Source organism: Hordeum vulgare, chromosome 3H, assembly GCF_904849725.1.
Source record: "Hordeum vulgare subsp. vulgare chromosome 3H, MorexV3_pseudomolecules_assembly, whole genome shotgun sequence".
Taxonomy (NCBI): domain Eukaryota; kingdom Viridiplantae; phylum Streptophyta; class Magnoliopsida; order Poales; family Poaceae; genus Hordeum; species Hordeum vulgare.
Genome location: NC_058520.1, coordinates 35,398,676 through 35,414,720, shown reverse-complemented (window position 1 = coordinate 35,414,720; position 16,045 = coordinate 35,398,676). Strand labels below are relative to the sequence as shown.

The 16,045-nt window shown below is 42.3% G+C and overlaps 1 protein-coding gene across 1 annotated transcript; it reads left to right on the top strand.

Annotated features, from left to right (window-relative positions):
• Positions 1 to 3,899: 3,899 nt before the first annotated feature.
• Positions 3,900 to 8,414, top strand: LOC123442817 (autophagy-related protein 18d-like). Its single transcript, XM_045118965.1, has 5 exons — positions 3,900 to 4,124; positions 5,107 to 5,979; positions 6,162 to 6,420; positions 6,971 to 7,094; positions 7,957 to 8,414. The coding sequence occupies exons 2-5, from the start codon at positions 5,218 to 5,220 to the stop codon at positions 8,063 to 8,065; spliced, it is 1,254 nt and encodes a 417-aa protein (XP_044974900.1). The 5' UTR covers positions 3,900 to 4,124; positions 5,107 to 5,217; the 3' UTR covers positions 8,066 to 8,414.
• Positions 8,415 to 16,045: the final 7,631 nt, after the last annotated feature.

The window sequence follows — 16,045 nt, the reverse complement described above, 5'->3', positions numbered from 1 at the left end:
CAGGTACCTGGATTCGGAGCTTTGCACAGGCGTTACGGCAGATTGGTGAAGTCTCTGAACCCTGGTTGAGTTGAGGATGATGAGTTCATTTGGATAGCTCCAGAAGGTAAGGCGTACTGGGAGTCTTGGAACAGCTATCTCTGGGCGTGCCTTGTTTTTTCTCGCAGTGTAAATATGGCAGTATCTGAGCCTCTCAGAAATAAACTCTAGTCCCTGCCTAGTGTATGTGGTATGTGAATCCCTAACAGATCGACCAACATGAACACCAGTGACATATTCCTAGGCTTGTTGTTTCAGTTTTCAGCAAAATGTGCAGATATTTTCCCCATTATGTGAAGTTACTTTGAAGCAATTGTCCAGTTCGAAAGCTACTTGTGGGAACTTTGACTTGGGGCTGTAAATACCTGCACTTTGCTTCGAAACCCCTCTGCTTTGAAGAAACCAAGAGAAGCATGGCCGAGGCAGCACACACACATTGACAGGGTAATGGCTCATGTGTATATCAAAGCGGAGGAAACCCCACTCCAAGACATTTGGGGGCTGACTGACGACACGCGGCCCGTCTGGCCGTCGAGTTGCTGGTCGGCTGGCGACAGCCAGCCCACTCGGCTGGCCTCGACGGCAGCTGACGGGTCAGCGTCCGTCCCATCCATCTGTACCAACGTATGATGATAAGACCAGACCCATGACACGGGAGCACGCGTGGCTGACAGGCCTGATGAGGCTACAAGGCGTCATGATGCGAGCGGGGCAAGGCTACAGGGCCACCGCTCACTCCCGAGGTTGACCGGCGAGGCAACCCTGTAGCAAAGACTGCGCCTACCCACTCCCTGACGATCGGCGTCCTGACCACCGGCGGGCCCCGTACCAGACAAGACTCGACAGCTGGCGGGCCTCGTGGCTAGCCGAAGAGGCTGGCAACCGGGTCCCGCCCCTTCCTTTCCCCCATTACTATACACCTTCGGCTATCCTATAAAGCCGAACCCCACCCCCAGAGAGAGGGGCTGGCTAGCACTTGAATACAAAAACACCCCACGTAACACACCCCACAAAGGCAACGAGACCGGCATCGAGTGCTCCATCTCCTTCATCACGAACAGCTCGAGGAGCACCCTTGTATTGTGATCACCTATAGTCACACCGGCAGGACTAGGGTTTACCTCACCGGAGGGCCATGAACCTAGATAGATCGACGTCATGTCTCTTGCGCCTTTACCTGTTCCCAGACGGCGCCGACGCCCGTTGGCCGCAAACCACGATCTAAGCCATTCCCTAGCATCTGCCGCGAAAATACCACGACACGCATCATCGTCGTCTTTTCTCATAAAGCAAGCAACTCTGACTTTGCCATTGACAAGCATCAATAAAAATCCAACAATTACGTGAAACCACAGGAAGGACGGACAAGCAATCGGCCTTACTCTGTGTTGATAGGGCAACTTTGAATCTATAAGATCGAAAGTAAATTGACCCGGGGGGCAGGGGGTGGTGAATGGGAGATTTAAAATCTCATTTGAAAATGAAATCTCTTACTACAGCACAACAGATAAACTCTTAGCAACACAGAACAAAACGAATACAGATACTCGAAGATAAAATGGATGAACAAGACAGGTTAAGCAAAACTTTCAATGAAAGAGGTGATAATCTTTCCGGTATAGTGACACGATATTTTTAGAATAATAACGATGAAACATAATGGGAACAGAACAAACAACACGAGGAATAAAATCCAATAGTTACGTGAAACCATAGGAAGACCGGACAAGCAATCCGCCACACTCCATGTTGACATGCGAGCTATGAATCTACAAGATCGAAGAGTAAATCGACCAGAGGGTGAGGGGGAGAAGGTGAATGGGAGACTTTAAATTTCTTTCAAAACATGAAATCTCTCAGTACAACACAACAGAGAAATTCTAAGCAACACAGAAACAAAACTAAGACAAACACTCGAAGATAAAATGGATGAACCAGATATGTGAAGCAAAACTTTCAATGAAAGAGATGATAATCTTTTCAGTATAGTAACACAATATTTTCAGAATAATAATGCTGAAACATAATGAGAACAGAACATACATCATGAGGAATAATATCCAACAGTTACGTGAAACCATAAGAAGACCGGACAAGCAATCGGCCACACTCTATGTCAACAAAGCAGCTTTGAATCTATAAGATCGAGAGTAAATCGGCCATATGGGGGAGGTGAATGAGAGATTTAAAATTTCTTTTTAAACATGAAATCTATCAGTACAACATGGCGGAGAAGCTCTAAGCAACATAGGAAAAAAAACTAAGCCACACACTCAAAGATAAAATGGATGAACCAGATATGTTAAGCAAAACTTTCAATGAAAAGGATGATACTCTTTCCAATATAGTGACACAATATTTTTTGGAATAATAACGACGAACCATGATAAGAACAGAACAAATAACATGAGGAATACAAGATGAACGAAACATAACACGAAATATATGAACACCACTGAGGTATGTTCACCAGAGAAAGACTCATCGGAACAACTAGGTAACACCATATGAACATCAAACGGACATACGTACAAACGACTTTAAGACAACAAATATAAATATAGTACACAACATGATTACTGAACTAAAATGATCAGGGAGATATCCATATATAAGTTCACAAGCACCGAAAATAAACTACCGAAGGAATCGCAATAGGAAAGGAATAAAAAGAGGTGTTCGATGTCGACAAATAATTTGGTAGACCAGTTCACTCTTGTGCAAAAGAGCTATGTATATATAGTTGAAAGTACTCGTTGATGACAAATAGTTTGGTAGGCTAGTTCACTCTTCTGCAAAAGAGTTACGTGCAATTGGAGAGACTGGTGATTGAACATTTGAGCAAACATCTCTCATCCTATTCTCCTCAACGTGAAGTTGACCAAACCTCGATTCATTTTACTCTTGGTAGATTCTTCTCCATGGAGAACAACCACTAGCCAGCGGTTCCTACAGCTTCGTCCGACTCCAAGATGATGCCCCCACTCTTGGAGGGAACACGACATTGGCGCTATCACCGTCTAAGAAATGTAAACTTGAAGCCACATGCGTCACCGTCGTTGGCTCCGACTTCACCGATAACCTAACTTTCGCTGGCATCCCCCCCCCAACTCAAACCAGACTGCTCCAACATGTCCGCCATCATCTTCAATGGGACCACCAATGAATGTGATATTGCAGGCCCGTCAGCCCGCGGCGACCAAATCCGGGCGCTGATCTGTGGTCGTGGAGCTCCACAACTTGATGCAAGAGATCCCGGTTCCCACCAAAGTCGACACATGAGGTTGAAGTAGACCACACCGTCGCCCCACCTCTCGTGGACCCGGACTTGTCACACAGAGGAACGGCCACCGCGTACATTCCACAGTGTCACATTGCAGAATGCTACACCGAGCTCTCGCAACGCCAGGGGAGGGGGATGCCACAACTACGGCGCGGCACCGCCTAAACAACTACGTTAGGAGGAAGGAAAGAGTCGCAGCGCTGTTGGATATGAGGATGAGTTACCGTTCGAGGAGCCCATTGTCCTGCGACAGTGGCGTGAGCGAGGGAGGGGGATTGCGGGCAGCTCCTCGAATCAGTTTTCGACTTTCAAAAAGCTTGATGTTGCAATGTACTACATGTTGACCGGCGAGCGGTTCAATAAAATTGGATCAAAGGGCGACTAAGTTTTTTCTAAAGGGAAAAGGATCAAGGCCGATTAAGCTTAAATTACACTTGGTGATGACATGACACTACAATAACATCCTTTCCGTGGAAGAAGCTGCGTTTCCATCCATCCATTAATTTAACTCGGATCTCTTTTCTCTCTCTCCCGTAGAGAAAAATCCTCACCCCTTCCCCAGAATCCCAAAAGGAGAGGAAAAATAAAAAAGGAGAAAGAAGTCGGAAAGAAAGCGCCTTTCCTTGCCGACTCGGCCTTCCTCCTCCGTCCCCCTCGCGTGCCGTCTCCTCCCCTCCACCGCGCGCACCCGTCGCGGCCGCCCTCGTCGTCTCCTCCCCTCCACCGCGCGCACCCGTCGCGGCCGCCCTCGTCGTCTCCTCCCCTCTCCCCGCCGCGGCGCCGCAACCCGCGCCGGCAAGAGGTACCGTACCGCCATCCGCCCCCTTCCCTCCATCTCTATCTCTAGGAGCGTCCTCTCCGGAACCCGCGGGGCCTGGATCTCCCTTGCCTGGCGCGCCGCGCCGTGCCGTGCCGATTTGGTTCTCCGCCCTTCCGGGACACCGCAAAGATGTCGATTTGGGGGTTGGGATGTGATCTTCCCTTGCGCGGGCGGCTTGATTGATCCGGGGAGGGGGTGCCATCGATTGGCTCCGCCCACACCGACGGGACGAATCTCGGCGATTTTAGCCGGGATTCGATGTTCCCATCAGAGGGAATTGGGGCGGTTGCTGGAGCCGGAGCTGATTTGGTTGTAGTCGATAGTCATAGACTCATAGGTGGGGCGACGGCGCCCCTTCTGGGTAGGATTGAGCGGTCGAATGATATTAATCTCTTATATAGCAAATCAATGCCGATCTCACACTCTAGTGACAGGTCGACGCACGGAAACGTTTGAATCCCACGTGTGTTTGAGATGAGGTTTTTATCATTTAGAATGTATTAATGAGACAATTCATGGCGAGAGGGTACTCGTCGGTCGTAGCGTTGATTCGGGGTCCTAGGTTGTTTTAGGCGGGGCGGCCCTGCTCGCCAGCACAATTGTCCGGTAATACTCCCTCCGTCCCATAATAACTGTCGCTCAAACGGACATCCGTTGTACACATCCAGCAATTCAGTCTCTTATTTTGTAGCAAACGTTTAAGCGCCATGGTGGAGTTTTTGACACCCCTAGACAACCCTAGGATAATATTAGACTCTCGTACACATCGAGCTCCACTGTCGTCTCGTCCTGCAATACACGTCCTCGACAGTGTTAAATGCTGAAATTATACCTAGATTTGTATCACTTGTTTGAATGATTACTGTTTTTGTTTGGAAGGTAGTTTGAATGTTTTGTTTACTGCATTCAGTGCAAGATGTTTTTGTTTTAGTTACCTTTTGCTGATGTTTTCTCTTTGTTGTAGGATCTCTGAAAACTTAACCTGTGCGCGTTGTTTCTGTACACATCGACAACCTTTGGGGTAGCTGAGCTCTTTCCATTTGGAATCGATTCATCCGGTGTGTCTGGCTTGTATATGAGCTCACAAGTCTCCACATCGCGGGGTTTACATCCCCCAGAGAAAATTATGACGTATGAGTCCCCTCACACATGGCCACTGTCGGTGCCTACGAGCAAGGCCGAGGCAGGTAGCAGCGATGACCAGGAGGTTAGGCTGCTGTCGGTTTCTTGGAATCAGGATTGTGGTTGCTTCGCTGCTGGCACAAGCAATGGCTTTAGAATCTTTAACTGCGACCCTTTTAAGGAGACTTTCAGGAGGGATCTGAAGAGTGGTGGGTTTGGGATAGTTGAGATGCTGTTCCGCTGCAACATCCTTGCTCTTGTAGGTGGCGGCTCCAATATGCATTATCCGCCCAACAAGGTGATGATCTGGGATGATCACCAGAGCCGTTGTATTGGGGAGTTTACCTTCCGATCTGATGTACGGGCTGTAAAATTGGGGAAAGATAACATTGTGATTGTCCTTGAGACAAAGATATATGTTTATAACTTTACGGATTTGAAGATGCTCCATCAGATAGAGACCCTGCCAAATCCTAAAGGACTGTGCTGCCTCTCTCATCATTCCAATACTTCAGTGCTGGCCTGTCCTGGACTGAGCCAGGGACATGTTCGGGTAGAGCATTTTGGGCTAAAGGTGACAAAGATGATTACAGCCCATGATTCACACATTTCTTGCATGGCCTTGACTATGGATGGTCTCTTACTGGCAACAGCAAGTATGAAGGGTACTCTGATCAGAATATTTAACACAATGGATGGCACTCGCCTGCAAGAGGTGAGTAATAATTAAGTCACTCTTTGATGATATCCCTTCCTTTTGCGAATAAGTAGCAGACATATTTATCTCCATACCTCACAGATCTTCTTTTTTAACTCCACAAGTCTTTTTGCAGTATATGTAATTCGTTGATGGTTAGCATGGGGATGTAACTATCTTTATGTTTAAACGGTATGCAGGTGCGCAGAGGTCTTGATAAAGCCGAGATATATAGCATTGCACTGTCACCAAATGTGCAGTGGTTGGCAGTGTCTAGCGACAAAGGGACGGTTCATATATTCAGTCTAAAAGTCAGGGTTGCGGGTGAAGATTCAAGTAATGATCAGCGTACCCTTGAAGCTCCACGGATGGATCACCAGAATTCTTCTAGCTCTATGGATCCTCTTATTCAAACAAACACTGGATCCAATGCAAGCTCATCACTGTCTTTCATGAAAGGTTAGAATGGTACTTCTACTCGCACTATTTGATTGCTCATCTGGTCTTGAGAGTTATGTGTACCTTTTGGTATAATGAAGGGCTAACTTAACAAAAACTTACATATGGTGTACTCCATTTGCCTAATGCTCATTACAATTAGCAATCCACAGAGGACTAACGATGCATGATATTCGGCAATTTTGCATGCTGCTTATGAATGACGTGATGAATAGTCTAACTTTTGTGGAAAAGATAGCTCAAGATAGAATAATTAACATCATTGCTGATTTTGTAAAATGATGTAAAGTAAGTGGTGATCCCGAAACATAAAACAGGCACACTGCTGCTCTGCTATTGCTATGAGAGAAAAAAAAATTTAAACAAAACACAGTTCTAGCAGCAAGGGGCCAGGATCACATGTTTCACTTATCATTTGTTATGTATTTGTGATTCTCTTCAAAACCAGTTGTATCAGTTTGTATGCATAATTATATTGAGAATATTGGATTGGCATCCCAGAGAATTTTGTTAGTCAAGGCATTAACATATTGTTGCTGCATTTCTCTAGGGATTCTGCCGAAGTACTTCAGCTCAGAGTGGTCATTTGCTCAGTTCCATTTACCAGAAATCACACGTTACATCGTAGCTTTCGGCGCTCAAAACACTGTAATGATGGTTGGCCTGGATGGCAGGTACTCATCAGTCGCCTTGATGGATTAAATATTCATTGCAAGATTTATCATTTAGCAAATGTATACATACACGTAGGGTGTTTTTTGTTTGCCATATACCTGTAGCACCTATAATTCAGTCAACCTTTGCTGTAAATATATCTTCAATTGTCACTTCTGAATGTTCGAGCAATTGTTTATAATGTTCTAGCTAGAGAAAATTAGTCTATCCAGTATTTGCCTTTGCAGATTTTTGTTCTTCTCTAGCAAGCAATGACTGTCTTGGCAGGGATGTATCTGTTGCACCGGTGCACTGGATGCCCATAGCGGGGAATGTATCTGGTGCACCGTTGCACCATACTAGCGTATTTTAAAATGTTTGAAATTTTTTGAGAAAAAAATAGCAGTCACACAACATAAGTATATGCTATCGCAAAATTTCAAATCAAAATTCAAAACATTGCTCAGGGTACAAAAATAACAAATTCAACGCTGAATAGTATTCCCTCCGTCCCACAATATAAGATGTTTTTGCAAGCTGAGCTATTTAGCTTGCAAAAACATCTTATATTGTGGGACGGAGGGAGTACATAACATGAGCTGGGCTTTAGATTTGGCCCATTATCACATTGGTGTTAAAATTTTCATCTTTGCATCTCGTGCAATGTGTCGAATTTTGATATGAAATTTTGTGACGACATACATTGATGTTGTGTGACTTGTGTCTATGTGCTAGGACTTTTTTCAGATTTTTTGAAATATGTTAAAATGCGCTGCGGCCTCCGGTGCACCGGTGCGCCAGATACATTCCCCTGTCTCGGCATCTCCCTCCTGCATTCGTGGAAACTCATGCATTAACCACGTTGGCTTTTGTCATTTGCAGCTTCTACAGGTGCATCTTTGACCAAGTAAACGGCGGGCAGATGACGCAGAAGGAATACTCGCGGTTTCTCAAGACGGACTACCCTCCCCTGAGGACACTGACGGCGTGAACCGCGTGCTGCCGCGCTGCACCGCCTTGACTACATGTACATACATAGAAGGTCGTGCTCTCTCCATTGTACATAATCATCCTCCTCACCGGCAAAGCTCTAGGCCGGTCGCCGGAATAAGGAGCGTCGGCTGGGGATGCCCGGCCGCAACCTGTCTGTCTGCCCATTTTGCTGCAGCTGTCCTTGTCCCGTCCGAATCGCATTGTTTATATTCGACATACTATGTATGTATAACAAACAGCTCAGGAAGGAACACAAATATGACACCTTGTCTGCAACCAAGCAGAGCTGAAACCGTTGTTGCCATCACACATTCTGTCGCCAATAGATTATCAAGTGTGAGTGCTAACCTTGGCGTGCAATGCACTGATGATCTGGTGTCTATGTTGATCCTGCCATCTTCTAGAGGAAGCTCAGACGACTAGACGCCAATAGCATACATGTGTATGTATTTGGTTTATTTATATTTATATATATAGTATGAATTTGTTGGGTGCTTGGCCTGTCTGGTCAAGTATACATAGTATAAACTTTGGTTGAAAGCAACATCTGACCAGGTGCCCTTTGTCGCTCTCGTCGTCGCCCTTGATTTTGATTATGAAAAGGCATCCAGGACCGCAGGGCAGTCCGTCTCTGTCGTGTCCATTCCCAGTGCCGTGGTTGCGCGTCTCTGATCTCGCGTCGTCCTCTCAAAACTAATTATTCCAGCGCGGATGACGCGGCAACGGATAATGGTTGTGGCTTGGGGTGATGCAGCTTCTCAGTAGTCGCTGTGAAGTGTGATCGAAGGAGGCGAAGATTTGATCAACACGCAGCACGTGGTTTTTAGGGCCATTTTGTCATGCAATTGTCGCGCCCTAATTATTTGGGCGAGCCGTGAGTTTCAGGGTCTGATTGGATTGCCGTTTTCCACATTTTTATACAGTTGTAAAAGATACATACCTCAATCGGTCGTTTTATTTCCAGTTTCCACATTTTTATACAGTTGTAAAAGATACATATCTCAATCGGTCGTTTTATTTCCAGTTGAAAATCACACATGACTGATGATGTACACTTGTAAAAGTAATATGAATGTACTCCCTCCGTTCTTAAATATAAGACATTTTAGAGATTGTACTATTAACTACATACGCATGTACATAGACATATTTTAGAGTATAGATTCACTCATTTTGCTCCGTATATAGTCTTCTAGTGAAATCCTTAAAGTATCTTATATTTCAGAACGGAAGGAGTATAAATTTACCCCTATTCTAAACGGGGCCTCCGCGCGCAAAAAAGGACCCTGCTTGGAAGGCACGATCGGAGGACGGAGCGCAAGAACCTATTGTTAGGAGTGATTGGCGGGAAACATTTGCGGCATGTTTGGGTTGATGTTTTGTTTTTGCAAAGTTGCCATCGATTTGCTGCGCCGTTCGACATGAATTCACCAGTTTCGTTTAGTTGGAAAAGATGAATTTAGTTTTGTTCGGACGGGTTCCACAGAAGGAATCGGAGTCCCCGGGATTTCTCATGTTTTTCCTAGAGCCAAAACGTGCCTACAAATGGCAGCCGGACGCAGCCTAGTCACACTTGTTCGATTCGCTGACTTCTTCGGCTCCACACGAGGCAATCAGCCATGGGTGTGATTCGTGACGTACAAGCACAACCGACACAAAAGAGGATATTATCTTCAAATAATAATGACCATGATGGGGATGATGATAAGGGCATTAATTTGGTCTAGGCTAGTATTCAATACCGTTCTGGTCTCTTTGTGTAGTAATATACGGGATTTTAAAGGTGTGCACGAATTTATGTGTATTAGGCCATCCGTCCCAAAATTCTTGTCTTAGGATGGTTGTAATGGGTAGCATCATATAGTAGTATCATGCATATGATACTAGTGTATGATACCACATCCGTAATGCATAATATCATATATTAGTATCATAAGGTAGTTCATTTATTGTCATGCAAGACACATAGTAGCACATCATTTAATATGATACAATATCATAATACTCCCTTCGTTTCAGTTTATAAGTCCGGCACATGTATCTAGGTCGTCAATTTGATCCATTTAATGAAAGACATATATTACAAAAATATATCATTAAAAACTTTAGATGTACTATTTTCTAATGATATAATTTTTATGTTAAATAATATATTTTATATAAGTCAAATTGATGACCTAAGTACACGTGCATGCCTTATAAATTGTGATGGAGGGAGTATGATACTTAACACTCTCTTTCTTCATTTAATTCTATGACACCTCATCGAAATTACTTAGTTGGCATGCATGATACTATCTATGATACTCCCATTACGAGTAGCCTTAGTTTTGTCTAGAAATGGATGTATCAAAATACTAAAACATGACTAGATACATTCATATCCAAACAAATATAAGACAATAATTTTGGGACGGAGGGAGTATTAAAGAGAAACTAATATCGTCGCCTCCATGTCTCATCTGGTTTTATCCTTCCATGTGTTCCCGCTCTCTTTGATTTTCTGTTGGTTTCTTTGATAAAACTATCATAGTAAGTAATATAAAGAGTAACATAGATGACATCTAAATAAAAATAATAATGTGACAACTAATTAATAAAGAGAGAGATAAATTGAATAACATAGCTATTTACTCATGCTGGTCATAGTGGGAGTAACATAAGAGTAAGTATAATAGTGGGCTTATACTTGCCTATGTGAAGGAGAGAGATGTGAAAAAATAAGAGGGGTAGACTCTTAGAGCATGGTTAATAGTATAGCCAGCTGGTGGCTAAGTCATTGACATGTCATCTATAGCTCATCTTATAGTCAACATGTACAATAATTGATTAGAAAAATGTATTTTTTATTATATGACTCACCTTTCATTCTCATAAAGTGACTAGGAGCACGTGTTAGAGCTCACTCTTAAGAGCAAGTATAATAAGGTGACATAAGCAGACTATAAGGATTAAAATATTATATCCTTGATTAGGTGGAAGAGAAAGGAGAGGAGAAGCGGACTCTTGATTAGTAGCCAGCTGCAGCACGAGCCCCAAGACACTTTGTGAGGTTGTAAGGTGGACCAACTATTAATAAAGTAGTACATATTTAAAACTTACTATTGGACATGCCACTATTAGGTTGGCTCTAGACGACATGACAACTCCTTATAGCCGATTGTTGGCTATATTATTAACCATGCTCTAATTAAGAGCCCGCTTACCTTCTATCTCCTCTTTTTTTTCTCCAACTAAGCAAAAATATATTATTTTATTTCTTATAGCCTGCTAACTCAGCTTTATTGTACTTGCTCTTATGCAAGAGCTTAGCTATATACGCATTTCTAGGCAAATACAATTAATGTGAAAAAAGAGATAGTGAGAAGATTGAAAAAAGTACTAATGTAATAGCCAATTTTATAGCCCACATTGTTGTATGAGTGTCTATAGATGATGATTATAGATGACATGTCAAATTCATATAACCATCAACTGGCTATATTATTAACCATGCTCTAAGTAGTAACATACTTCCTCCGTTCCTAAATATTTGACTTTTTAGAGATTTCACTACAGACAACATACGAATGTATATAGACATAATTTGGAGTGTAGATTCACTCATTTTTCTTCGTATATAGTCTGTAGTTGAATCTTTAAAAAGATAAATATTTAGGAACGAAGGGAGTAGATGTCAACTGAGCAAAAATGATGTTGTGGCAGGTAGTTAATGATGAGAGAGGCAAATAGAGCAACATATTATGTTACCATCACATAGCGCTTTCCAATGCAGAATGATTCTATAAAGCAATAAATGAACTCATCTATGTTTTTTTGAGCTGATGAACTCATCTATGTTACTACCACATGATAATACCCACTATGAAGGTAGTAACATAGACTAGTAACATGCATATGTTACTCTCCACTATGACTAGCCTTATGTTACTCTTCACTATAACATAGACTAGTAACATGCATATGTTACTAGTCTAAGTTACTCTTCACTATGACTAGCCTCACGTTATGCGTACCATCACACATACCAAGACAAGACGAGTCTATAACCTAATAAATAAAGTGTTGCATGACACCACATGTATGCGACTCCCACTATAAAGGTAGTAACATAGACTAGAAACATATGCATGTTACTAGTCTAAGTTATTCCCCACTATGACTAGTCTAACACCAACCGATGCCGCATAAAATAAAAACCAAAATAGATCGATACTAAAATTTGAACCAAATCAGAACTTTCCTTGTTTTTCTGTACACACACACTAGTGGAAAACGGGCCTTTGGCCGGGACCATTTAGTCCCGGCCTGCCTCTGGGCCGGGACTAAAGGCCCGACCACGTCGCCCCAATTCTCAATGCCTCCCTCGAGGCTTTAGTCCCGGCCCGTAAGGAGCCTTTAGTCCCGGTTCGTGTCCCAAACCGGGACTAAAGGGCTACGCGGTGGGCAGTGGTGGCGGCAACCGTTCATATCCCCCTTTAGTCCCGGTTGGTGGCTCAACCCGGGACTAAAGGACTAACACGTGGCCTGCCGTAGTGGTGGCGACCGTTGGTATACCTCTTTAGTCCCGGTTGGTGGCTCAACCCGGGACTAAAGACCCAAACGGTTTGCATCCCGCGTCGTTTTGGGCGATGAAAAGCACGAACCGAAGCGTACAGTCGCCATTTCTCTGTTTCTTCTTCTCTCTCGCTCTCCCTCTCTGTTCTTCTCCTCTCTTCTTCCCTTCTCTTCTTCCACCATGCCAACTAGCTTTCATGAGGTGCTCGCACATGGCACGACCAAGCTCCATGTCGTGTACACGAACCTGAGCAGGGAGGTGCCATTTTTTCTTCAACAGTTGAAGGAACGATGGTTTGACAACGCAGTGGATCATGAGAAGTTCTTGGGGCTTGATCTGGAGTACACGGCCGATCAACGCGGTGTTGCCGTCATCCAACTATGCTTCGCACGCCATGTCTTGATCTTCCAATGGGCGAGGTAAGTTTTGAGGCTTTCTTTGATCCAAGATAATGACATTGTAAGTTTATTTGTTTCAATCATAGTTGGTTCCCTTCAAATAGTTGTAGTGAAACAATTTTGATTAGTTGAAGGGGAGCACAATCTAATTGGAATATTGTTCCATAATCTGAAAAATCGTATTAGAATCAACTAGTGTTTAATATGTTCCATTGGAATCATAGTTGGTTCCCTTCAAATAGTTGTAGTGAAACAATTTTGATTAGTTGAAGGGGAACACAATCTGATTGGAATAGTGTTCCATAATCTGAAAAATCGTATTAGAATCAACTAGTGTTTAATATGTTCCATTGGAATCATAGTTGGTTCGCTTCAAATAGTTGTAGTGAAACAATTTTGATTAGTTGAAGGGAACACAATCTGATTGGAATAGTGTTCCACAATCTGAAAAATCTGATTGGTTCAATATGTTCCATTGAAATCATAGTTGTAGTGATACAATTTTATGCGGTGTTCTTTGATCCAAGGTTATGAAAATTGAATATAGCTAGTGATCTCTCTAGGTTCCATTGGATAGCAATATGATATGTCATAGTCATGAAAATTGCATATAGCTAGTGATCTCTCTAGGTTCCATTGGATAGCTATAGTGATCTCTCTAGGTTCCATTGCATATGTTCTATTTGAATCCTAAAGATAATTTTCTCTTTAGTTGTAGTGAAACATGTTTCCTTATTGCAGCAGTATGTAACATTTGTTCCATTTTAATTTGTTTCTGTTGCAGGAGTGACAAGCATTGTCCAGAACTCATGGACTTCCTTCGCAGCGGCATCACTTTTGCTTCCGTTGACATAAGGAACGACAAGCTGAAGATGAGGCACAGCTTCAGTATTGAGATACCAGCTGGTTGCCTCGTTGATCTCCAAACGATATTCAGGCTTCGACATGACAGGACTTCGATGGCTCATATGGCAGTTGCCTTGATCGACGATTCATATGCTGATATGAAGACCAGTTTCCCAAAGTCTCAGCACAAACTTTGGGAGAAGGGCCCACTTGATGATATCAACATTGAGTATGCAGCAAAAGATGCATACGTTTCATACGAGTTGTACCGCAAGATTCGAGTCATCCACTATGGCCAGCGTCACCTCGAGGAAGGTGGACATTCTGATTTAGATGATTCAGACGAGTAGTGTTCTGAACGTCGAACACTTGTATATATATCTATGGTAGCTATTATTATGTACTGTTTGGACTAGTATCATGTACTTCTTGGACCAATTTATATATGTCTAGTTTCTGTTTGTGCCATTATAGTTTCCAAATTTGAATGGTTTAGTCCTTTCTAACTTCATTTGCTACTTTTGAATGGTTTAGCCCTTTCTAACTTCATGGTATCATGCATTTCGACCACATATATATACAAAAAGTCTTCAGTTCAAATAAGTTCAAAAAATGAAATCCCTTTTGTAACAGATCTGTTTTTGATTAAAACAGTCATTTAAAAATGAAAGACCATTAGTCCCACGTGGCGTGCAGCGGAACCACGTGGCGTGCCGCGGAACCACTTTTGTTGTGGGGGTCACTTCTCCTTCTTCTCCTTGTGCTAGATATTGGTTATGCACTAGGGGAAGTAGGAGTAGCGACCATCATCGACGGTTGAAAAATCAGGTGAGCTAGTGTCCACCATATATGAGAGAAGAAGAATGTCGTCTCTTATTGTGGGGGTCGCTTCTACTTCGAGAGAGATTGTCCATTTTGTGATGTGCCTTTGAATGGTGCATTTTCAACACACAAAAAGTATGGAGTTCAAATAAGTTCAAAAAAATGAAATCCCTTTGTAAGAGATGAGTTTTCGTTCGAAACCCTGCTACTTCGAGAGAGATTGTCTGTTTTGTACAGGAACTGCATCCAGTTTTTGTCGTAGCCCTCTCAACTTTTTAACACATGCTATGTGGGTGAAATGATGATAGCATGCCAACTTTCAACATTTTCAGAGTTCATTTGTAGTGCTTTTCAATTTCAGGGTCAACTAGCTCAAAAAAAAAGTAAATGCACGAAGAATACCAAATGAAGTCAGAAATTGTTGAAATTTTGTGATGTGCCTTAGAATGGTGCATTTTGAACACACAAAAAGTATGGAGTTCAAATAAGTTCAAAAAATGAAATCCCTTTGTAAGAGATGAGCTCTCGTTCGAAACCCTGCTACTTCGAGAGAAATTGTCCATTTTGTACACGAACTGCATCCAATTTTTGTCGTAGCCCTCTCAACTTTTTAACACATGCTATGTGGGTGAAATGATGATAGCATGCCAACTTTCAACATTTTCAGAGTTCATTTGTATTGCTTTTCAATTTCAGGGTCAACTAGCTCAAAAAAAATAAGTAAATGCACGAAATATACCAAATGAAGTCAGAAATTGTTGAAATTTTGTGATGTGCCTTTGAATGGTGCATTTTGAACACACAAAAAGTATGGAGTTCAAATAAGTTCAAAAAAATGAAATCCCTTTGTAAGAGATGAGTTCTCGTTCGAAACGCTGCTATTTCGAGAGAGATTGTCCGTTTTGTACACGAACTGCATCCAGTTTTTGTCGTAGCCCTCTCAACTTTTTAACAAATGCTATGTGGGTGAAATGATGATAGCATGCCAACTTTCAACATTTTCAGAGTTCATTTGTAGTGCTTTTCATTATCATTCAATTTGAAACACTTTTCATTATCATAGTTTTGTCAAATTCTCAAATATGCAAAAAGAATTTTTAATAAACATAGTTTTTAATTGAAAATAACAAAATAGATAATAGCTTGGATAGTCAAAATTATTAATTATGAAAATAAAAAATAGTTTTGCATTATTTATTCAATTTGAAACACTTTTCATTATCATAGTTTTGTCAAATTCTCAAATATGCAAAAAGAATTTTTAATAAACATAGTTTTTAATTGAAAATAACAAAATAGATAATAGTTTGGATAGTCAAAATTGTTAATTATGAAAATAAAAAATAGTTTTGCA

Coding starts and splice junctions, on each gene's coding strand:
- LOC123442817 (XM_045118965.1), top strand. CDS start 5,218: ATGAGCTCACAAGTCTCCACATCGCGGGGTTTACATCCCCCAGAGAAA. Junction 6,421..6,970: donor ATCACTGTCTTTCATGAAAG/GTTAGAATGGTA, acceptor GCATTTCTCTAG/GGATTCTGCCGAAGTACTTC. Junction 7,095..7,956: donor ATGGTTGGCCTGGATGGCAG/GTACTCATCAGT, acceptor TGTCATTTGCAG/CTTCTACAGGTGCATCTTTG.